The following is a 26,440-nucleotide window of genomic DNA, read 5'->3' as shown; positions in this document are numbered from 1 at the left end:
TTTGGTGAGCGATATAGGCACGCATATATTCTACGCATAGATCTCACCGGAACGATTCCGGTGAGATCTATGCGTACCCATAACACTTCCTGATTGGCGCTCTCGACGTTTGCGAGAAGAGGAGATGGGGATATTGGGAAAAAGGTGGTGAATATCTTACAAATAAATAAATAAAAAACATTAGAAATAATTGGAATATAAAAATGTATGATATTTTATAATTTTTTTCCTACCCAGTATTTTATCTGTAATTATTACCAATAATTCCAAGGAAATTTAAATTTTGATATACATAGATCTTTTACGAAAAACCAGGTTTGATGCTTATTCAAGAAAAATAGTATAAAAAATAAAGTGATTAAAAAATAAATATTTACTCAATATGATATTTATCAGTAGGGCGAGTATTTTTTTCATGTGTCGTTTTACCTCCAAAATCGTAAATATTGTGTTTTTAATAATCACTTCTTCATTAATTAACTTATTTTAATCGTCATCATCCATGAGATAGTGTAGGATAGGGCTGTCTGTATTGAAAACATCCTTCAAGTGCATCAACACCATGGTCTGAATGTCCTCTACCTGCTCTGGGGGGCAGTAGTCGTCCTTGGAGGACCTGGAGATGGTGATGGCGGTGGGGGGCAGGGGCAAGGACTCCAGGAAGAGGCGGAAGGGGCCCCGGATGGAGGCCTCCAAGGCGCGGGGGTCCGACACGTGGTGGGGCAGCTCCGTGTCGTCGCACGTGCAGCCAGCGTCGTGCACCAACAGCCAGTCTACTTCCTTGTCGGGGTAGTGGCGACGGACGGAACGGAACAGTTCACAAACCTGTGTAAAACAACAATAATAACAACTATACAGTTCAGACCTTTCTACTTGTGTTGAAAACGGAGTAATAGAGTTGACACACTTGCGTAATTCTCTCGTGGTTTGTCCTATTTCGGCATATCGCTAGGCGATCGATATGCTGAAATAGGCAAGCCATGAGAGTAAAGCGTGGTCTAACACAGGCATAAGTCGGTTACCTGCTAGTATCGAACTAGTGATGTGAATCAACTTCACCGACCGCTAGTCAAGCGTTCTATCCACCGGACTATCGAACACCATGAGTAACGTTTTCATTGAAATTAAAAAATCATAAACGGAGACAAATTACTATTGCCTATTGGTAATTCCGGTTAAAATGGGATTGCAGGCCTTACAAATGAATTAACAGGTTTCATGGTGAACTTTTAGTAAATTACGAATATATTTTTAGTATTTTTAAAGAAAGACACGAATTACGAATAACCTAACAATATTTGAAAATCTCCCTACCACCACAGTAAGCGGAAAATGTTGCTTGTGTTGTAATGGAGGACTTAGCCAGTCGAGGAATTGAACACACTACGCCTGGGTGCGACCCAAACGCGATGTCAACTCAGCCACCGACCGCTCATGATGTCGCAACACGTGTTTCTGAAAATCCGAATATTTTTGGATTACAAATTATTTGCATCGTCATTATCAAGGGCACAAGGCAAATCGATAATACATTCTTTAATTGATGCATTATTAATAAGGCCTGTTAATTTATCGTGAGGGCAAAAATCCATTTCTCTCCGTGTAGGAAGTTGCTGTGGGCCAAAACCGGTATTTACGTGGTTTACTGAAAGTCAAAAATTGAACGACTTAGATTTTGTATAGATTCTGTAACTATTATTGGGGTTCAGGCTATAATAATTCATGAAAGTAACTGAAATACGATACTAAAAAATATTAGTAGAATGGAAGGCATTAAAAAGGTATTTTTATCAAGACTTCTATGTAATTATTATTTTTATTTATTATATTTTCTATTAATTATTGTAAAAGCTCAATAGGGCGTTAATAATTTTTTGCTTGTTTATTTTCATCCACAAGTTCCAGGGTATTTTCCGTGTAAAATGATTAACACTATACATATTTTTTAAATTGTGTTGACACTTTCTTCCGCAATAGCCTTGAAATACATTTTTTAACCGTACACTGGACTTTATTTCAATAATAATATCATCGATCAAATAAAGTTTTATGGAAAAAAAATACATCAAACATTAGAATGTTGCGAATCAATTCATGTTATTAAACTTGAACTACAAAAATAGGAATTATTAGAATTTATAGCTTAAAAAGTTATAGCAGTCATAAAAACAGAGCTAAAAATAGAAACTTGGTATGCAAACCATTGAACCAAAGTGGAATAAAAAAATTAAAAAAAACTATTGCCTGGCTTGGGATGGAATGACAGGTTGATTGGTAATAAAGTAGCACGGACGGTTGCGAGTGGCGAAGAGTGAGCCGATATATACCTAAAGGCACACTACTTAATAATAAGAATACAGTATTATGTTTTGTGCGAAGTGAGGAGGTATACACCTAGGATTGTTAGAAAATGTGTAAAGAGTAGCTGGAAAAAACCAAACTAATGATGTGGATTAAATCCATCATTGTGTAGTACGAGTGACAGGTACACACAATAATAATAATAATACTTGGATGACTTGTATAGCGCCGTTTTTGTGCAAAAACACCTCAAGGGCGCTGTAAATGTGTGTATTGTGACAATTGTGTCAACATTTGAACAACTCTATGAAATAATCGTTTAAAACCTGGAAGAACTGATCACTTGAATAAGTTTAGGAATTTGGAAGGAGGGAATTCTTCTCATTCAAACATGACAAATAACTATAATATGACTACATTTGAGGTGAATGACACGGCTTCAAAATAATGGGCAAGTATTTGATATATTTTGTCAAATAAAGCTTACACACTGAAGGTATTATAAAAGAGAAAGCGAAAAGTTCTCACCTCCCTGTACACATGGTCTCTCTCCCCTGACCAGTCTCCGAGGCTCCGGTGTTCCTCAAGGTGCTGGAACAGAGCTTTGAGGCGCGCCAGTTGTTGCTCCCTGCGTCCCGCCAGCTCCACCAGCCCGGACTCGGAGGGCACGTCCGGCAGCGAGAAGTTATACAGCTCCTTCAGCCTCTCGTACAGGTCACTCTTTTCATATAGATTCTTGAACGGGTTCATCGTACTGAAGAAGTCTAAATCCACGTCTAAAATGTATTCTTGCAAAGTCTTTAAACCTTCCACGATGCTTTCCACTACCCTCTTGGCTGTGTTTGATTCTTCCACTTCTTCGTCTTCATCTTCTTCGTATATTCCTAAAGTATGTACGGATAGCGTAACGTCTTTCCTATTATCTAACTTATCAGCGGGACAATACAAACCATCGGACAAGAAGTATGATTCTAAACTATCTAGTCGTATTTTTCCTTCGGAGTTTCTGCCGATCGTAAAGTGTCTAGTTCCCTTTTCCATCTGATTGGCCCAGGGAGGCTTGACCCAAACTACTCTAGTCAGGTGTCCAGCGTACGCTGCGGGAAGAATCCAGTTTTCTATGCTTAAGGAATCAAATAGGTCATACTTCTTGCCGACGGTTTCAGCGGACAGTTCCCTAGAAACGAGGAGGTCAGGGTGAGAGTCGAAGTGGATGATGGTATTGTTGTAAACTGGCAAGTGTTTGGAGCCGATACAGCGGTATATGAAGGGCAGCACGTCGTTATGGTCCTCAACAACAAACACTGGGATCTTTTTGTACTTCTTGAGGGGTATGGGAACATCATCCTCTTCCATTATGACAAGTTTTCTCGGTATAATTTCTGATTATATAGCATACGCCTGAATTCACCCTAAATACATGATAAGATCCTTCTATAATGCTTTATTATCTATGAATGGTAGCGATTAATCTGTAACAAAGGAAAAAAAAACAATTATTGTAACACTAAGTTTAATCATTAATTGCGCAGATTAAATAAACGGTAATAAACATCACTAACAGAAAACATTCAGTATACTGAAAGTTCCATCGAGGATTGGATTATGCATTCGTTCGTATGTATGTACATACGAACATACATCACGTTAACTCAATATATCAAAGAATGCATTCAATGAACGGTAAAATTGCATTCAAAGCCCCATACAGCTGCATTCCGCGCCGTTCAGGCCGGGGTTAAAGAAGCACCTTGACTTCCCGATCCGGCGAGCTTGCAGAAAGGAAAGCAGAAGTCAGGCGCGTAAAGCTAAGCCAGGACAGCCCCCGCTACTCGGGGTGGTCGCTCTCGACACCGTCACACCATCACTCTTCGTGGCGCAGCGCGGGCGTGCGAAGTCCGGTATGTGCGATGTACTCGTACCTACCCCGTGAGTCTAGCGGGTGCAGTCGGCTGCGCGCATTCCGCATTGCAGAACCTTCTAGAGGTCTGGAGAAATCGATGGGAGATAGGGGCTTAGAGTAATAATATATTATTACTCTAAGGATAGGGGGCGCCGCAGGAAGGCGGTCAAATTTAGCACAAGCACACACACACGCTCAGTCTGACGTCACAAGAATCTAAGAATGTTTTAGAAGTCTGGAGCGAGGAGCACACTACAACCTTGCCGGTGCAAAGACTTCTCCGTAACAGTCGAGGTATTGAAGTCTAAACAGTAAGCACTAAATTTAATGATATTCAATGGCTAGTAAGAATTCGTCAAAACTAGCATCATCCGGTGAAAAACAAAAAGTTTTATTGTAGTATTAATTTGTACCCTGATGATGCTTAAGTAAAGCGAAACCGGTCGGTTCTTAAATTAATAAATATCGTGGTTTTAAAACAAAAAAGTATTTTATTTTATTAAACAAAAAGTTTCCCTAAATTTCAAGTCATATTAACGCCGCGTGCCTGACGTGTCATAATCACATTATCACTATCAGAAGAGGAACCAGGAAAATCACTTTTGATGATGTTAGAATAATTTACCAACAAATTTTTACAAAACAAAGAGTAGGCAAGCACTCTTGTTAGGTATTCGGGTTTTCTGTAAAAAATGTTGACATTATATCATTTCACCCCTATTTATCGATTCTAAAACTTATCGGGGAAAGATAGAAAATAAAATTGGCACAATCAAAGGGTTCGTGGAAACTCGTGTTTACTCGAAAACAGACTTGGGAAAACAAGGTATTTTCGCAAAAGGTTCACGTCGCGCTCGTCACTACTCGGAAGGAGAGTTTAAGCTTCAAGGGCGTCTGTACTCTGCAGTCTGTAGTAGATTTGGGCAAAATTGAATGAATGAATTAAATTAATAGTCAATCTTGTGACACACTCGATCTGATTCTCAATTTCAAACAGAATTGATTCTTCGTTCTTTACCCTTACATCCTAAGATTCTTTTAACGGCGACATAATTATATATTTTTTTTATTTTTTTACGGTAAAATTATTTCGATGTATAATATTATATTAAGGTAAGAATGATGTTTACTGTAAACGGTTTAAATTTTATAATGTTTCGTAAGTATTCAAATATTATAATTTTGAAAGTAGCTATCCATTAAATTATTCTGGATAATATGCGCGCAGATATTATGGGCGGTGCAGAGTGAAGTTGCCGGAGTTATTGTGCAGGACACCATCACGTATAGTAGTATCCCACGCCGTGATTCATAAAAACCGGGTTCACCTTTATTCCCCAGCCCAAGCGACTGCGCAACGCGTCTCTTTCGCAGTCTATATCTCACTTATTCAAGAAATTAATAAATTTATTCCGTATTCAGTTGTGACGTTGTATTCTTAGAGGTCCGTCCTAGGTCACAAGTTCTACGTCGGTCAGTACCGAGTCTATCTAGAACGCTTAGTTTCAGTCTCTCATTCAAGGAATCAAAACGTTTTTGTCTTTTTCAGTTGTGACGTCCAAGGTTCTATCCCAGTCTGTTTCAATGAAGTTACCAGATAAGCAGATCGTGATTTAGTCATGTCACTGCTAGAATTCATGCCTCAATGCCTTTCGGCAGTTCCAGGGGTCCCTTCTTTCTTGCACAAGCCAAGCTGTCAATTTCTTTACATAATCGGGCGACATACTTGAGTCCGGCCATGTCAAGAGTCAGAATAATAGAAGAGTATGTGAATGAGGCAAGGAGTGCGTGTCAAGACCCAGTAGTTTGGCGGTCCGTTCCCTCTGCCTACCCCTGGGGAAACGGCGTGATGGTTAGTTAGTATTTTTATCGGGCGACACATTCCGATTTCAAACCTGTTGTGTATGCGTGGACACATTGATCATAATTAGGTATATTGTTTTTTTTTTTATTATGATACGTACCTACCTACTTTTAGAGGTAGATCTCGAGTAGATGTGCGAGGTCGCTTCATTGCAAACATTAAATTAGTTGTTATTTTACTATTTACATAGTTACATATTATCGTTCTATTTTATGTTACTGTTACGTTTTACTATGATTGTTTCATGTAAATTTGTTATTTTTTTTCATCATATTCTCATTATACTTGTAATCACAGTTCTATATTTGTGTATGCATAGATCTATTTAGTGACTACTAAAATGGATTACATCTACATTCTGTTACTATTTCCTATATAATACAGATATTTTCTATGTACACTGTATCGTGTATCACTTTTATATAAAAGCCCTTTTAGGCGTATAAATATATATTATACAAAAATCTATTAATATAAAGTACTGAGTATTATATATTTCCATTAAAACGCTCTCAATAAATCAAAACTTGTATGTTCATATTAGACCACATGAAGTGTAACTATTTTAAGTTAAATAAATAAAATAAAATTAGTAAAACATTAGGGGAGAAACAAACAAACAAACAAACTGTTTATGTTAAGATATAATCGTAGACCTTAACTATACAACGCAAAAAATCTTAAATTTTGCTATTCTAGCATAATATAAATGCATTTTTCTATCGATTTATATGTTTGAAAATCCACCTTTATCATATTTTTGTTTTTTTTTGTGAATTAAATGAATGAATACAAAGAATCAAAATCATAAGAATATGTGAATCAGACTGAATCGATTCACTGCTGTAAATAAACCTGCCTGTGTCTACTATGTAGGTAGTAGGTAGCCGTAGAAGCTAGGTACAGGGTATTTAGAACAGTCAATATATTCGTAAGGGATTTATCGATGATGTCGATAATTTTTCGTCGTTCTCGAGCTCGACCGCAGATCGCTAACGTAAAAATTTCTTATTTATTTTAATTTGATACAACAACTTTACATATTTTAAAACGTTATTTGATAGTGTGGGCCTCACTGGGTGATTTACCCGTGCTGAGGACCCCATTTTACAATTTAATAAAATTCAAGAATATGAAATAATACATTTAAATAAAACTAAGATGAAATAAGATGAAATAAAAGGCGGTAATGAACAAAATAAATCGGAAAATATTATGAAGTACGCTGTATATAATGAAGTGTGAATTGAAATGGTAAATTGTAGAGATGTTCCGACTAGTCGGTAAAGCCGACTATCCGGCCACTATTGTAGTCGTCGATTAGTCGGCGACTAATCGGCAAAGAGCGCCGACTATCCGGCTTCTTACGTTGTATGTATTTCTCAATAATATGAATGCGGGGAACTACATGAAATAAAAACCTTGATTATATATTATTTTATTTTTTATTTTATAATCAGTCTTATACATTAAAAAATGTAAAGCAATATTTCCTTTGGTAATCAGTTTTTAAAATTACTTGCTTGTAAAGAAAACATAATAATGACATTTATTGAACAAAATTAGTACCTATCCTAATTAACATAAAAAACAACATAATATCTTCTTATCTTCAATGAACATTTATAAGTATTTCTTATTATTAAAATAAAAAGTAGATTTTTTAAATTAACAAACTCAGTTATATGTATTAAAGCAAGATTGTATGTACAAGATGCACAGTAATATATGTATATATTATATATATATCCAAAAATTCTAAACATGAACTGTTTGATAAAAACAAAAAAAAAATGAAAAAAAACATATTTCTTATAACCATACCTACATAATCTAATCAAATCAAAGTCACAATTGTGACAACCAAAAATATCATAAACTCCTTATATTTTTTATAACTTACTTATATTTTTTAATTAAGGGTAAATTATGATGTAAGAAGACTAAAGCTTCTGCTTCAAACCGTAATCGGCTTTGCCGACTAGTCGGTCTTATTACAACCGACTAATCGGCTAGTCGGCTAGTCGGCGAAAGTCATAATCGGCACATCTCTAGTAAATTGTTATAATATTGCCTTATTCGTTTCCATCATCTTTGTATCGAGTGAAAGATTGTAAATGCGTTGAACGGTTTTATTGCCTGGTATTTGTGGTGTCTACGTCCAAAGCGTATGTTAATTAATTAAGAAAACTTAGTCGTTTCGAACCGTTCTTTGTTCGTTGGTGATCTACAGTCACGTTCGGGAACGATGACAAGTTACCGACATTTCAACAAAACTAGATACCCAGGAACAAAATACTTGATGCTAAATCGATTAAAAGATTGCGTAACGTAAATAAATAATATATCATTATTGTGAGTAATAATTTGTAGAACTCCATTTATTTATTTACTTATTTATTCATTCACGCCATGAGAACTTTTACATGTATACAATGTTAAAGGTAAGCTGTTCAGAAGTACAATAATGAGTGTATGTTACATAACATAATAGGCCGAGTACGAGATATAAGCAGGTACAATACAAGTAATTGTTGAGAGTTTTTGTACGTTCAAGTCATAGTTGTTCAATAAATAATATATAAAAATAAGAGTACCTGATAGGTACTTAAGGTACTATGAAAGTAGTAGCGGAACAATATGTAGTAACTTTGTTGATGTTAGTAAAATAAATATGAAATGATTATTGTTAAGCATGTTAGTATTAATCAAACTTTTGTAATGCCGGATTAGGTATTACACAGAATATAGATAAACATGAATGGTTTGTTGCGGAATTTGTAATCAACAAACATTTATTATGCCCGATGGGGTGTTAATTAATATTATACATATTTAAAAAAAATAATGTTATTAAAGTTCTGCAACTAAATAAGGTTTATAAAAAAAATTGTAAAAATTAATAATAATACTACGAAATGAAATTCAACTAAAATTAATTTAAAAAAAACGAAGGGCGTTTTTTGAAGATATAGCAGATATCTAGAACAGTCCAGAACATTCGAGAGCATTCCACAACGTTCCAGAACATCCCAGATCATAATGATCTAAAAACGGGATTACTGGCCTTTTCCTGATAAACTTTTAGTAAATTCGTAATCGTTACAATAAATTGGTATCTCTAAATAGTATAAAACAAAGTACATATCCTCGTCTGTCTGTTTGTGCGCTCAGTTCTTCTAAACAATCCAACGGAGTTTGATAGGGTTTTCACTTTTCATTTAGAGAATTTCTCGTGTATAATACTCGTATTTAGGGTAGTACGTTGGGTAGGTACAAAGTTGAACTACAAAGTTTGTAACTATGTATGAACCTATAGATGCATAATAAATATCAATGACCAAGATTATTCTATCAATGAGTGTACCGGCAGATATAGAAATGTGCGTTTGGCTATTGCTTCATATAGCTATTGAAAATGGGTAGTGAGCCTAGATTTAAATAAAGCCGATAGAAAACTACCAGATACGGAATAATGCACCCTTATTAAATCCTTTACAATGAACACATTCAAACAGCTGTAGATATATTTTGCATTATTGTAATTCTGTTGCCAAACAATTCGGTGAATAATAAATAATAACAGTTTGCCATGCCGTGTTGCCGGAAACGATATGTCAATAAGTCCAACGTGTCACTAGTAAGTAAATGCAAATAACAAACAGAATGTATTGAAAATAGATTCCATCATGTTCGACTAATAGGAAGAAAGTAAATAGAGGGAGCTTACCAATTCGACAACTTTACTGTAGCTATTGGAGCATAGAACAAAGGGGGCGCATTGGGCTTCAAGCGCTTCAAGAGATGAAATTGGAATTACGTAGGTTTATTCAGTGATTTTTTTATTGAAAAAAACTGTAGTGTTTGGTGTTTGCGCTCGTTTAGCTTCGGGCTCTACCGAAGATAACCGAACGCTACTACAGGCCTTGTATGACATCGTCGGCTGGCGCGAAGTCATTCTCTCGCTAGACGGCCTTTAGGCCACTTGTTACTTGTATTGTCAGTATATTATATTACGATTAAAACAACCTCCGTATATCAGAATCTACGACTTTTAATAGAGATAATACCAGATCCCTATCCTCGATAGAATACTGGAGATTGAGGGCCCAGTATTCTATAACCTGTTAACATCAATACGTTACAGTGGCGCAGCTTAAAAAGGAGTATACGGAAACAGTTTTTCGGATTGCCGGCAAGTCGGATTATTTCACACCAGTGACTTGCGAAAAAAATCTCCGGGATTTTATTGTCGAGGTGACAATAAATGGAGATAAACTGGGCATAATAAGGACAATTGGAAGTAAATAACGTGGCTCTGGGTAACAAAGACCAGACGAAGAATCCAGCGAAGAATCAATAATTTCGTGGTTCTGGGTAACAAAGACCAGACGAAGAATCCAGCGAAGAATAAATAACCACGTGGTCCTGGGTAACAAAGACCAGATCGGTGGTCCTGGGTAACAAAGACCAGATCGGTGGCCCTGGGTAACAAAGACCAGACAAGTTTTACAGAAGAAGAAGATTTCGAATTCCGGGAAGCGGCTGGGCGCTGGACTGCATCGGCGCCGGTTCCTGGAGTCAGGTTGTCTTGTTTCTTGTTTGTTTCTGGAAGGTGTTATTGTTGCCGGGTGGGTTTTCTTTTTGTGTTGTTGTCGTTGCAATCATGGAATCGGGCGGAATTTCCAGGTTCTCCCACGTTAATGGAGATTGGAGTCTATTCCGCTTGAGGTTAGAACAGTTCCTTCTAATTCGTGATGACATTAAAACGACTAAGTTAGATGCTTCACAGAAACGCGCTTATTTGCTGAATCTTCTGGAAGCGGAGACATTAACTCTGTTGATCAACTTATGTTTCCCTGCTAAAGTTACAGACGTGGCATTCGATCAGTTAATAGAATTAATTGAGAAACATTGTTCCAGACCGCGATCGGTATTCAGGGAACGAGAAAAATTTTATCAAGCCAAGCAATCGCATGGGGAATCGGTTAGAGATTTCGCGGTCCGTCTAAGGGGTTTATCTTCTTTTTGCGAATTTGGAACGCGCTTGCCAGAAAGCTTAGCGGATGCCTTTGCAATCGGTATTTTACCAGGCCGGGCTAAGGAGAAAATTTTTCTAGAGGGAACTAAATTAACATTTAACAAGATGGAAGAGTTAGCAATAACGGTTTCAGTTTTAGACAATCTGGTTCCGGAAATTAAATCTGAATTTTCCGCAGAGAATTCGGATGTGAACGCCATTTCGATTCGTTCAAATTCGCCCGGGAGACATTCGTCGCGTTTGGGAGAAACTCAAGGTTTTTCAAGGTTATCTCGTTCAAAGAGCCCCGAACCGAGGAATAAAAAATGTACGATTTGCGGTGAATATCATGTAGAAAAATATTGTAAATTCAAGAACGCAAAATGTTTTAATTGTCACAAGGTAGGGCATTTGAAGAAATTTTGTAGGAATAACAAGGTTAATCCGATTTTTGAACAATCCCAGAATAATAGTATTTCATACATTAATCCGTTTAGGGCTAATGTGGTAATTAACGAAGTGAAATGTGCTGCTATGATTGATTCAGGGGCAAGCATGTCGGTCATGCCGGATTTTATTTTCAATCGTTATTTTAGAAATGTAACATTGTCACCAGATAAGCGTACTTTATCAGGATACGATGGCAAACCACTTAATCTTGTAGGCAGTGCCTGTTTTACCGTGGAATACAATAATCTTAAAAATAATTTATTATTTACTGTTGTGGTTAATGGCACGGAATTGATAGTGGGTAGGGATTTTATGGAGATTTTTAATCTGAAGATAGTTCCTGTGATGAATAATTCGGTTTCATCAATCAAGGACAAAATCTGTTTTATTGAAAATTGTGAGCATGTAAATTTTCAAGCAGTTGTGGTAGCCACCGCAGCGGACAGCGAATTACAGCTGGTATTTAGGTATTTGCGGCAGGGCTGGCCCAAGCGAGTAAATCGTGACAGCAGTATATGGAAATATTGGCTAAAAAGGAACGAACTTTCTATCGTAGGAGATTGTTTGTTTTTGCAACACAGAATAGTTATACCTTTTTCTCTCCAAAAGCAAGTGTTAGATTCATTACACAGGTCACATTTTGGTATTGTTAAAATGAAGGGAATAGCTAGAGCATATTTTTGGTGGACAGCTCTGAACAAAGACTTGGAGGAAGTCGTTCAATCATGTTCAGATTGTGCGTTGTCAAAACAGTCAGCACCAAAAAGTCAATGGGCGGTTTGGCCAAATCCAGGTAAAGCTTGGAGTAGGGTACACGTAGATTTCTGTGGGCCTTTAGCGGGGAAGATGTTCCTCGTGGTTTGTGACTCATTCTCGAAATGGTTGGACTGTATTGAAGTACAGAAGGCAGATTCAACTCATACGATTTTGGAATTGAGGAAAATTTTTTCTAATTTTGGCAACCCTGACTTAATTGTGTCTGACAATGGCTCAGTTTTTACAAGTGAGGAATTTAGAGGGTTCTTAAAGGAGAACAATATTAAACTTATGACTTCTCCTGTGAAACACCCCCAGTCAAACGGATTGGCGGAAAACGCTGTTAAAACTTCGAAAACGTTCCTCAAGAAACTGTTAGTAAACGGTAAATTCCCACTAAATTTTAATGTCAAGTTATTAAATTTTTTAATGGACTATAGAAATTCTTTGCATTGCTCGACAGGTATTGAACCAGCGGTATTGTTATTAGGAAGGAGGCTGCGTTCTAGTTTCGACAATTTAATTCCAGTGAAAAATGGTGATGAGTTTTCGGAAAAAGTCAAGCAAGCAAACGTTAACATTTCTAAAGCTCAATCTGATCAGGTTAAGTTTTACAAAGGGGTTAAAACCAGGGTTTTTAAAGTTGGACAAAAGTGTTTAACAATAGATTATCGTCAGGATAATAAAGTAGTTTGGGCTAAGGGAGTAGTCTCTAGGAAGCTAGGTAAAAAAGTTTATATTATTAAGATAGGGAACACAGATGTGACATGGAAGAGACATGTTGATCAAATGAGGGAAGTGTCAGAGAGCCGGAAGGAAGATGGCAATAGTGCACAGCATCCCGCGTCTGAAATTTCGAGGAATGAGCCTCATGAGTTAGAGACTTCAACCTTATTGCGTGGATTCACTGGTTTTCCTCCTGATTTCAGGTTGGCGGCAGAGGAGGTGGTGTCGGAGCAGACACAGGCCCGGCAACAGAGACCATGGTCGGGGAGATTGCGGCCAAGACGCGAGACACCTACATCTTCCAGAGGAAACGGGGCAACTTGACCCAGGCACCGCGGTTATTAGTCTTAGGATTATTTGTTAGCAAATGTAATAACTTCAATTGATGATTTAATCGTGTTTGGTGCTTAATATTTTAAATTTCTAAGTTGTCTATCTTTAAGAATCATTGTTAAAACCAAATGTAATATAAAATGAATATCTATGTTGTGATTTATATATATGTGAAATATTTATGTTGGTTTGTAAGTAGCTTCAGAATTGAAGGAGGGAAGGTGTAGTGTTTGGTGTTTGCGCTCGTTTAGCTTCGGGCTCTACCGAAGATAACCGAACGCTACTACAGGCCTTGTATGACATCGTCGGCTGGCGCGAAGTCATTCTCTCGCTAGACGGCCTTTAGGCCACTTGTTACTTGTATTGTCAGTATATTATATTACGATTAAAACAACCTCCGTATATCAGAATCTACGACTTTTAATAGAGATAATACCAGATCCCTATCCTCGATAGAATACTGGAGATTGAGGGCCCAGTATTCTATAACCTGTTAACATCAATACAACAACAGATCAACGTGAACTAAAGAGTAAAGGAACGAAAAATCTCAAAGGTGATTCAACTGAGACACAAGTGTTGAAACTGTTTTATTATTCACGAAGCTCTTCTTTTAGTGAATCTATGAAAACCTGCGTTCAAATGCATGTAATAAAGGAACGGTATTTAAAGCCAAATATAAAAATACATAAATATTTTTTAAAATGACCTTGGAAAAGTTGAAAGTATCGGAACGCCGTCCCGGCATACTCCCCATGTCAGCAAAAGCACTGGATTTTTATAGAAATTGACACTTGTAATAAAATAATGACGTTCCGACACGTGTCGTAGCTAGCCTTGACATGCAACCTGATATACCCCGTATGTAATGACGTTTCTTCTAGGAATAGTATACAAGCACACGGAAAAAAAGTATGGCTGATTTATTGAAATCCTGTTATAAACGTGATTGCAATCCATTTCCTAGTAAAATATTAGTCCACAATATATCGGAAGACGTTTTCATGCAGCTATGCTTTTCTTGATAAATATATTAATGATATGTGACAATATTAAAATTTTTATAAACACGCATTCTTACATCTTAATAACATACTCATGTTTTACAGACAGTTTGTTAGGAAACCTGTCAATTCATAAGATAAAGGTCTGCAGTTCCGTTAACAGGAATACGAATAATTTGACCAGATTTTTAGTAAATTAACAATATTTTATATCAGTAATTTTTTTCCGTGCAGTATTTCCTCTTTACGGTTCACAGTACACCGAAAACAATCAACCCATATAGTACTACGTAATATAAAGAATGATTCAGTTGCAGTAGCTTCGTTTACAAGCACTTACAACTATTGAACAGGTTGCATGATGGCATTACGTTAATTCACCATAATAAAACACACTATGATAATGCAGTAGGTACTAAAATAGAATAAAATAATAATTACCTCAATGTTGTCTAAACGAGAATATATTATTGAGAATTGTTTATAAAATAAGGAAGCATAGTTGTATTCTTTAGTAGATAACCATATAAAAAATAAAAATTAACACCAGAAAGCGATAACTTCTATACCATTATATAATTCTTTATGAGCACAAATGTTTGGACAGCATTTTTCCTTGTTACTTCATAATCAGGACATAAAATATGTTTTTATAATAGGTAGGTACCAATAACCCGTGTATCGGTACTGATATGTTACTGCTGATGGCAATTGGCAACTCAATATCTATTAGATGATGAAGGATTATGATTTATTTTATGATTACGTTTGAATGACCCAGTTAGCTAAAAAAAATTTTTTTGAGATCCTTTAAATTACTGCAACTTTTAGGGGTTCAAATATTACTTTTAATGGCAAACATTTAGGTATCAAATCACCATTATTTCGGTGATTGGTTAAGAGGAAGCTACAAGCCAAAAATATGTCTATTGTAGGTTATAGGCAATAAAATCGCTTGACAAGCGGAGTCTAGAAACGTTCGATTTCAAGCACAAAACTTGTTTTTATTTATTTTGTAAATAATTTTATAAGAAAGCAAAAAAAGTTAATCAAGTGAAACTGTTACAGATAATCTTAGCTATAATATTGTATTTTTTAACGTTGTTTCCTTTATACGTTCATACATTTCTATTGAAACAATATTTTTTTAGTTGTTTACATTTATATTTTTTATTGAGTATTTTTTTTTTTTTATTTGTCTTCTACTCAAGCGAAACGATAGGAAAACCTTCAATTTATCTAAAGCATATTTTTGGTATTCATAATGCACATAAATTCGTTATGAAGATTAATCAAAATAGTGATTTGGCATTATGCTTCGCCTTAACACTTTCAATAGCAGAGTTCTTCACCAGGAACACGAAGAAAAAAATGAATATCTCTTTATTTAAAAAAAAGCTATTTAATTATAAAAATAATAACTGTTTTCCCAGTTCACATTTTTAGGCACTCACTGGGCACGTGCCCGCATTGGTGACGGTGATCGAGATGGTATCGATATTAAGTTAAACAGTATTATTGATCACAAAATTAGTTGGTAGATAGAGACTTAATTTATTTATGTATTACACAAAGTGATTAGATATACATCAAAGGTACTTGCACCGTAAATAAGGGCAGACCCGAGAGAAATCACGGGATTTCATAATTCAAATTTTTGAAAAGGCAATTATAATAATTTTCTGTTAAAATATTATATCGTAGGTAGGTACCTTACTTTATCGCGTGTCAAAATTGTTTTCACAATTAATTCCAATTTTAAAAATGACACTTGAATTCCTTGAACCAGATTTCACACAGGAATAACAACGCACATCAAAGAGAACCGAAATGAGTATGATATTCTGAAATTCCCTTCCAACAGTGAAAAAACTTTGCACTTTCCTCTAAAGTCAGATTGTTTTCAAGGACTTTTCAAACTAAAACATAGTTGAATTGTCGTGTTTCCATACTGCTTTATATACGCTCAAATTGACTGAATTAAGTGAAGGGTTATTATATATCATTCTAATAGATTTTCCGCGCACTTACATTGATAATGATAGCCAGTGGCCACACAAAGGCAATATCTACAATATTATAAGAAAGATAATCATCGGGTGACAACAGCCGGCCCTTATTGTCATTATTTACACAGCACCAGCGATTGAAACTTAAGTGGACCCTTTGTGCTGGAAAAACCTAATGAGGAGGCTCTTTGGGACATATTATTTACTCCAAATATGTAGACCACACCTCAATATGTGTCGCCACACGGAGGCAACTTAATGGTATTCCTGTTAAAAACGGGACTGCATAACTTTAATGAATGAATTGACAGGTTTCCTAATAAACTGTCAGAAAAACACATATGTACTAAAGCGATATAGGAACAGGTGTTCATAGAAATTCTAATATATAGTAACAAGATAAACGCAGCTGAATTATTATGAAAGTACTAATGGTTTATTAAGAAATGGTCTGCTATCACCTTTCCAACAGGATTTTAATAAATCAGCAACACTCATTTTCTTCTTGCAGCAATACGTCCTATCAAACAAGCGTATTCAGGTGATCAAGAAATAAGTGGAAAGCAGGTAGATACTCCAACGGGATTTTGATGATCCCGAACCTTTTCTACCAAACACGTTATACTTAAAAAAATAAAAATAAAATAAATAGTTATCATAATTAATTATCATATAACATATTTACCATGAATTCAAAGATGGAATGATTAAATAAATGTTAGGTACTAATTAATTAAAAAATACTAATTTCGGTTCTGTCTGGATTCTAGATAAAACTCAAATTTGCTTTGAAGGGTGACATTTTAAAAATTGGAACTGGTTGTATGAAGAATTCGGACAATCGTTTAAGTATGTACCTACCACAGACATAGGAATTAATAGACGAGAAGATAAAGGCGAGGGGTAAAATCAACTGTTGAAGAACGAAGGGAGTGAAGATGACTGTGATTCGTCAATAAATCAATCTGACAGTAAATAGGCATCTCGCATTATAATATCACCATTTACTTCTTAAAAGTAAAATCTGCTTTGAATGAATAGACATTTTTACATGGGAGCGCAAATTACTCGCCACGTTATGAACAAATTTGCGAAGTCCAAATTCGGCAAAGTAAGGCAGCTTCTATATTCAGAGTCGTAGTTAGTTTCAGAGTATTTAGTTAAGACACTTTTATAAATGTTCATAATTTACTTCCCAGCAACCAACCAGCTTTGTGTTTCGCGTCCAGACGTTTCTCGATGTGATAGTAACAACTGATTCATATTATACGATGTGAATATGCTTAAAATAAAATAAAATAATGCTTATATATGGAATGTAATACGACAATTGGGTTTATTCTCTTTTTTCGCATCTATTTTTACCAGTTTTCATAGTACAAGTAAACATTTTGCCGTGTTATTTCGTAAAATGAACCGATGATGCCTCGACCATAGTTCGCACAAGAATGATGACGTCACGTTTTCAAATATCACTTGAGGCCGTACGCGAGCCCAGCCGGCTCAATGGAACCGGTATGGGGAGTGGGGATAATACGCTTTTAATCACTTAGGGCAGGTCTACTAATATTCATATGTCTATGGTACCTACCTATAAAAAAATATTTTAACTGAAAATTATTTTAATGGTAATTTTCTAAATTGAAACTGATTTGTCAAGAATTCATAAAAACCCGTGATTTTTCATGTAGTCCAGTCAGTGGGGAGTTTTACCTTGCAAAAGGTTAGGTAGTAGCGATTTTGATATATGTTGTTAAGATTGGGACTCTAAAGAAAAAAAAAAGTTTTCGACCTTGGGAGGGTCGAGCTCGATCCGCCATCTTGGATTGAAGGTGCCAAAATTTGTTTTTTTTTAAATAATTGTGAAGTGGTCGTTTTTACAACCAAATTGTTGAACGCAAACTTAAAGACAACTAAATTACCTACATTTTTTGTAGAAAGTTTTTTTTTGTAAGTCTAATAGGTAACGAGTTACAGTGGCGGAAATGTAAATATTTTTCAAAAAAGTGATGAAATTCCCAACTCTGTAATTTTTGCGGGTTATTCATTACATAATTATAATAATTTTGTTAACTCATTTCCACACCACCATGAGGTAGAGAACATTGCGCATTTTTTTTATTGTGGTATCCCCAGTAGGTCAACTCCACAGATATACCAGCGTTATGCTACAGTAAATTATGTTACATTACTGTGAATTATGTTACTATAAATTATGTTACTTAATAACAGTCTTCGTCATCAATGTCATCATCTAACTCATTGCCTGTGATATTTGGGCTTCCATTGACAAAATCTCTTCTTCTTCGTCCTCGACATCGATGTGAACCTCTGGCGAATTTCGGCATGTTTGACCATTACAGCACCCACATACAATAGAACACTTAAATCCAGCTTTCCTGCAGCCACATGCAACGCCGCATCCTTTTTTACTATTGCATGAAATAAATTTTAAGTCTCGGGTGCTGGTTTCTTTGTCATTCTTACTGGAACAAGCCCGTTGATGTCACGTTTCCAGGCCCAGTTTTCTGGATTTTTTTGGATTCCATACCATTTTTGGACTTGATGGTACGTTCTAAATGCATGGTACCGTGTAGTCGTTCGTTAGTGGCAAAGAGGCAAGATTGAATTTGCTTTTTGTTGTCGACAACGACAACAATGGCGAAACGTTTGTAGAGGACTTCTTCCAAGGTTTCCTTATCCATGTCACCCCCGTATAAAGCAACAAGAAAGCGTGTTCCTGCAACTGCTATGTCTTCTGGTGTTGCATCATGTTGTTTGAAGATTCTTATCATGGCATTGAGTCTTGTGTCGTTTTGCACAAGCGAACTAAATTTATTTTTTCCTTGGTTGAAGAAGGACGATGTTGTATCGCAGCCGCTAAAGGCATGAAGAAACAGAATATTCTCAGCCGCCTCTTTGTATTTCACACTTTTCGCGAAATACAATCTTTCAAAAGTTTTGCCTCTACCGGGTTTGCGAAGATATATACTATTTTTTTGTGGTGCTAATGCTGTCATGCTGTCAGCAGAACTAGGAGATCAACGTCTTCGCCAATAATGAAAACAGCGTCATATGATGAACACAAGGAAATCGCAGTATTGACAATCAACTCATCAGCATCTTCTTCAGCCTGCTTAACTGTAAAATCATCCTGTATAAATTGCTTTGTAAGCATCGAAATCAGACGGACTTTGTTATTTTCATTGGCTAAAAATCGTTCTTGTGAAACTTGAACTGGCATTGTTTAATCGAAAAGAACATCTGCAGACATGTGCTTCTTCGATCGGCGAAGTCTTTCTGCGGTTTTCGTATTTTTTTCACCATCATCAAGCGGATATCCATCGAAAACAATGACTGCATATGATCCATAGTGATTTCTTACATAGTGAACGTACTTCTCGCAAATTGACCCAAAATAATCATTCCGATTCCATACAACTTTATGTAAAAGATATCCTCCATCTACAACATTAATTTTGCTACCTTCAAGTTGCACGCCTTCTGGAAGTTGTTCGAAAACACCATAAAATGATGATTTCGTACCTTTGCGCACGAGCACACTGTGTGACCGAGCATCCAGGCAACGTCCTGTAACCACCCCGACTCAATCAGTGTTGCCAAGTCAGCTGTAGACTAGGATCCCACTATAACAAATCAACGTCATCGAGCACACGGATGATGCTATATAAGTATATTGTAACGTAGAAATTTGTTAAAATGATATTGTGTAATATGTTCGTACAAAATTTATCAAGAAAACTGGAGTTTTACAATTTTTTGTCAAAATTTTCTTCTTTCAACCACTGTAACTCGTTACCTATTAGACTTACAAAAAAAAACTTTCTACAAAAAATGTAGGTAATTTAGTTGTCTTTAAGTTTGCTTTCAACAATTTGGTTGTAAAAACGACCACTTCACAATTATTTTGAAAAAAACAAATTTTGGCACCTTCAATCCAAGATGGCGGATCGAGCTCGACCCTCCCAAGGTCGAAAACTTTTTTTTTTCTTTAGAGTCCCAATCTTAACAACATATGTGAAAATCGCTACTACCTAACCTTTTGCAAGGTGGAGCCCTTTTTTATCCCCCACTGACTGGACTAATGGGTCTACGCTAGTTATAATAAAAAAAACATTGATTTTATTGAAGAACAATCAGCCATGAACCTATGTAATTACTTGCAATTAGTTCCAAAATAAATTATTAATTATTCATCACTGGAATGGCTTTAAATTCCACACTACATTCATAAATTATTCGCCTTCACCATCTTTCAGTCCAACAGCCTTATCTTATAATTGGAATACTTATATACAAGCGTTGTACCTTAACACCATTGTTCAACATTCGTTAATTAAAATGCATGTGTAAGTAAACATGCTATTGAAAAGTGGGATATTGTGACAGTGAACAGTGTTTCAAATGATAGTGCAATGATCGTTTTCAAATTTGAATTGTCCAATTCTGTGATACGTTCTGGCCTTCTTTACAAGATCGAGATCGGTGGGATTGGGAATGGACGAAACTATAATAATTAGTAATTACATCATCATCTTCAACTAGGTTCAATCATTAACACTGTAAGTGTGGTGCGTAATTTTATCATTAACGATGCAATGCAAATCAATGCAAAATCATAGAGTTTTTGGATTGAATACTCGTATTTCATCACTTAGAAATATTATAGATGCTTATATAATTAAATACTGCGAATAGAACACATCTTGGGACTTTGCTACAGTGGAGCATTTTTAGTAAGCCTATAAAAAATGCTTTGATCTGAACAATCTTCTACTTACGAACCCCTTTTGGACTATGGTTTTATTGTATAATGTGGCCAAATATGTTCTTTAGTTTAAAGTTTTTGGAAAACAATTTTAAATTTGTGCTTGAACTTCACAAAATAAAATAAGACACGCATTTTAGCGATGTTTTTCTTGCATAAATCAGAACAAGCTGAGAGGTAAATTTAACCTTAACGCCATCTAGGTATGTAAGGAGAGCGAGGTAGATCGCCTTAATAATGAATTCAATTCTCCGTAAGTCCATACGCGGGTTATAACAAAAGTTATAACCACTCGTGCAAGGTAATTTAACCTTAACGCCATCTGCGTAAGGAGAGCGAGGTGGATCGCCTTAATAATGAATCCAAATCTCCGTAAGTACATACGCGGGTCATAACAAAAGTTATAAATACTCGTACAAGGTAATTTAACCTTAACGCATCTGCGTAAGGAGTGCGAGGTGGATCGCCTTAATAATGAATCCAAATCTCCGTAAATCCATACGCGGGTTATAACAAAAGTTATAACCACTCGTACAAGGTAATTTAACCTTAACGCATCTGCGTAAGGAGAGCGAGGTGGATCGCCTTAATAATGAATCCAAATCTCCGTAAATCCATACGCGGGTTATAACAAAAGTTATAACCACTCGTGCAAGGTAATTTAACCTTAACGCCATCTGCGTAAGGAGAGCGAGGTGGATCGCCTTAATAATGAATCCAAATCTCCGTAAGTACATACGCGGGTCATAACAAAAGTTATAAATACTCGTACAAGGTAATTTAACCTTAACGCATCTGCGTAAGGAGTGCGAGGTGGATCGCCTTAATAATGAATCCAAATCTCCGTAAATCCATACGCGGGTTATAACAAAAGTTATAACCACTCGTACAAGGTAATTTAACCTTAACGCATCTGCGTAAGTAGAGCGAGGTGGATCGCCTTAATAATGAATCCAAATCTCCGTAAGTCCATACGCGGGTTATAACAAAAGTTATAACCACTCGTACAAGGTAATTTAACCTTAACGCATCTGCGTAAGGAGTGCGAGGTGGATCGCCTTAATAATGAATCCAAATCTCCGTAAGTCCATACGCGGGATATAACAAAAGTTATAACCACTCGTACAAGGTAATTTAACCTTAACGCCATCTGCGTAAGGAGAGCGAGGTGGATCGCCTTAATAATGAATCCAAATCTCCGTAAGTACATACGCGGGTTATAACAAAAGTTATAACCACTCGTACAAGGTAATTTAACCTTAACGCATCTGCGTAAGGAGTGCGAGGTGGATCGCCTTAATAATGAATCCAAATCTCCGTAAGTCCATACGCGGGTTATAACAAAAGTTATAACCACTCGTACAAGGTAATTTAACCTTAACGCCATCTGCGTAAGGAGAGCGAGGTGGATCGCCTTAATAATGAATCCAATTATTCGTAAGTCCATACGCGGGTTATAACAAAAGTTATAACCACTCGTACAAGGTAATTTAACCTTAACGCATCTGCGTAAGGAGTGCGAGGTGGATCGCCTTAATAATGAATCCAAATCTCCGTAAGTCCATACGCGGGTTATAACAAAAGTTACAACCACTCGTACAAGGTAATTTAACCATATAACCACTCGTACAAGGTAATTTAACCTTAACGCATCTGCGTAAGGAGTGCGAGGTGGATCGCCTTAATAATGAATCCAAATCTCCGTAAGTCCATACGCGGGTTATAACAAAAGTTACAACCACTCGTACAAGGTAATTTAACCTTAACGCATCTGCATAAGGAGAGCGAGGTGGATCGCCTTAATAATGAATCCAATTCTCCGTAAGTCCATACGCGGGTTATAACGAAAGTTATAACCACTCGTACACGGTAATTTCACTTTAAAATAAGTTAGGCACAGTGAGATAGCCGACATAATATAATACGTTTTTAAAGTATGATTGATACGACACTTCTGATTATTACTTTTCAAGACTAATAGATTTTTATTACCCATATATTACAATACATTGATACTTGACACGAAATAACATTCTCGTTTGATCCCAAAATAAATTATTCATAATACACTGGTACGCACTATTAAGGTACAGATACATTAGCGAACCGAAACGCGAGCCGAGTTTCGAATTATGGGAAAGGAACGAATTCCTTTCTTATAAATCGAGTCTGGGCTCGCGTTTCGGTTCGAGTATGTGTACGCAGAATAATCAGACTATACACTATATAGTATATAGTGCAATGTACGGTGTTCTGGTGGGGTATAAAGTAACGTCTGTACACAAGAGTTGGGTCCATTGAGAAGGCTTTTTCTGACGTCAATCGAGGCTCTGACGTAGGTGCTATTAGTTACTAGAGGGCGTAAACATCACCTGCTCCTCGATTCATTGAATGTAATTTGATTTTAAAACCATAGCAACGCGGAAAAGCGAGAAAACTGTTTGGGAAGATAACAGAACTGGGAAAAAGCACGCTCGCATTGGCTGTGACTAAATCTTCGCGCGTTGTTCTGGTACTTCGTCGCTAGTGCTAGTGCTAGTACACGCACTGTAATCTTTTGACAATAATATACTGCATCATTCATATGATCTACCAAATAATAATTTATTGTCATATAGCGTTTAATGTCACGTGCAATAAAAGGGGCCAATAATGGGGCCGAGTAAAAATCATTATGTCATAATAGAACTACACACTGGCGATCAAAACAACAAGTACCTAACGAACGAATTAACTAAATTGAATAGTCCCAATATCTACAGTGGCAACTACGCCCCAAACTTCACAGTTCTCAGTTATTATCTGTATTTTTATTACATTATGCAGATACATTTATGTAGCAAATAACATAGTAGAACGTATATAATATTGTATAATATCTAAAAATATACAAAGTGTGCATATGTGCTACTTTGTCTTATCAGGTCGATACTGGTTCCTAGTTAGGCAGATCGAATGTTCTAAGCAGCTTTTAGATCAGGGCCCGCGAGGTTTTTTGGTGATGACCACAAAAAAATAGTGTATTTAAATTTTTATTTTCAGAACACGAAAAAAACGGCGTTTCAGATACATTTTAAGACATTATTACAAAACTTAGAGAAAGGTATAGCATAACTGACAGGTACGTACGTATGCACCTATGTTACTGGAAAGCAGTTTAGACACAGATAGACTATCTGACATTCATTTTTAATTTCTGATTATTTTACTAATAACATTAAATGTGTAATAAGAAAATATGAGTGCAATGCAAATTAAGCTGGGGACTTGCTTATAGATAAAATTACAAATGTGGATTCATCTGCAGACGAATTTTGAAGGAAAACATTATCGTGTTCGACGAAATGCAGTTATAAAATCCTAGATGGAGACTGTGTGCTGCGAAAATCGGAGGAAACAATTTTCATGTGCTGGGTGTAGTTTTAATCAAGGGGACTCGCACAAAGATTCAATCCTTAGTTTAAAGTAATTTCGCATTTCCAGAGAAACCATTCACATGTTGCAAGTAGAGTTTAAACTCTAGTTTCACACCGCATGTTGCAAAATTCCGGGGAAAACCATTTGTTTGTTCCGCGTGTAACTATTATATAAAGCTAACGATTATATAAGCTGGCGGACGCTTGTGCAGAATTGCTATAATAATTACGGTACTTGGTAAAATTAGGTTATAATAATGTATCCAGGGTTCCGACAGCCCACCCCTAAGGAAATATAAGTATAATTACGACTTCCTTAAGCAACTGAATGATTGATTGATAAATCGTCAGATCAGGGGGATAAAATCAAAGTATACATGTAATTTCGATACGGGAGGTTACGTATTGCACACAACCAAGCTGGAATAAAAATAAAACATAAGCAAAAAGGATTTAAATATCATATTACCTACCACATAAATGGCCCACAACATACTAGAGCTAATTTGGTTATAGGTGATTTTGATAGTGTTTTTCGGAGAGAGAAAGGTACGATGGAACATTTTTTTACCTCGTAGAGTTTAAAATATGTTTTATTTATTAATTTTTAAGAAAATATATCTTTCTATTCTATCTATCTAGCTTATGACTTTGTCATATCATTATTTATTTATTAGAAATACAAATAACTTTGTTTATAACACTTTTATTTATATACACCTTCTACATGTTTCGTGAACGATGTTCACATCATCAGGATTAAATGTATACTAAAGCTAAAAATTAATTATAAATCACCTATGGAGAGGAGGGGTAGAAAGTAGATGGGGAGGGTTAAGAAGTGGTGAGAGTTTCAAAGAATCGGGAATTAACAGTGTCATTAGAAGGGAAAGTCCGGTTAAGTGAGAAAATATTTAAAAGAGGGTTTATAAATTTGTTTTGCTTATTAATGATATCTGTTTTGGTTAGATGTACATTTGAGTGTACATTTAATCATGATGATTTGAACATCGTCCACGAAACATGTAGAAGGTGTATATAAATAAAAGTGAGTTATTAAGTTATTTGTATTTTTAATAAATTTAATTTATTTTTGTTAATTCGCTGGGGAAGCGGTAAATACTAAAGTAATACATATAATGATTTAATAAAATTATAACTTCATTACACTTTATAACCAGATATAAGAGAAGGTTGAAACCCGGGGTGGGTCGGTTTACAATAAATAAAGAGGAGAAAAGCAACAGATCTTTAAATAATATACCCAAAATCATAGAAAAAGGAATAATAATAGAAGTTTCTTTCATAAAAATTTGAATGGAAACAAATGTTCCATTTAGCCCAACAGCCCAGCGCTCCGTCTCACTTACACTCGCCTAGCAACGAAGATCTCCATCCCATTTGAATTTCGTTAACACAAATATTTGGAACGCGAAACACGCACACAAGGCACTTATAAAAGTGATTTCAAATGCGAATTATATTATGGAAATCCCCAAGAACCGAGTTACGCGGCCTTGGCCATTTGAGGCGAAAGCAGTGGTAAGGGTAGTAGAGAGTCAACGAAGGAATGTGTAGTGAAAGTGGCCTGATGCAATGCGATCGGCAATATACTAGCTATTTATATCGCCCTAGAGAAAGTTGCAACAACTTTGCAACAAGTAGGTACCATGAACCGAGGAAACATTTTCAGAAAAAAATAATAGGCAGTAATTTATTAGTTTTATTATTGCCAGTCACTGCATTTATTTCAATTTGGAAGACGGATATGGGTACCGCCGCCCTGGGAACCATTCATTGAGTAACCAACACCTCTGTCACAGACGTGGTTTGTACACAAGTGGTGAGTGGAATCTGTCCCCGTGCCAC

General features: G+C 36.1%; 1 protein-coding gene across 1 annotated transcript in view; it reads right to left on the bottom strand.

Moving 5' to 3' along the window:
* Window positions 1-207: 207 nt before the first annotated feature.
* MESR6 (misexpression suppressor of ras 6) overlaps window positions 208-26,440 on the bottom strand; it is a 100,039-nt gene continuing 73,806 nt past the window's right edge. The window contains exons 2-3 of the mRNA XM_089651059.1: window positions 2,830-3,773; window positions 208-825 (exon numbers count right to left, since the gene is read on the bottom strand). Coding sequence (XP_089507185.1) covers window positions 487-825; window positions 2,830-3,657 — 1,167 coding nt within the window. The 5' untranslated portion in view covers window positions 3,658-3,773 and the 3' untranslated portion in view covers window positions 208-486. The remainder of the gene's footprint in view (window positions 826-2,829; window positions 3,774-26,440) is intronic.

The sequence above is a fragment of the Hesperophylax consimilis genome, chromosome 3, assembly GCF_061612785.1.
Source record: "Hesperophylax consimilis isolate HC1 chromosome 3, BYU_Hcon_1.0, whole genome shotgun sequence".
NCBI lineage: Eukaryota > Metazoa > Arthropoda > Insecta > Trichoptera > Limnephilidae > Hesperophylax > Hesperophylax consimilis.
This window is presented reverse-complemented; position numbering and strand designations above follow the sequence as displayed.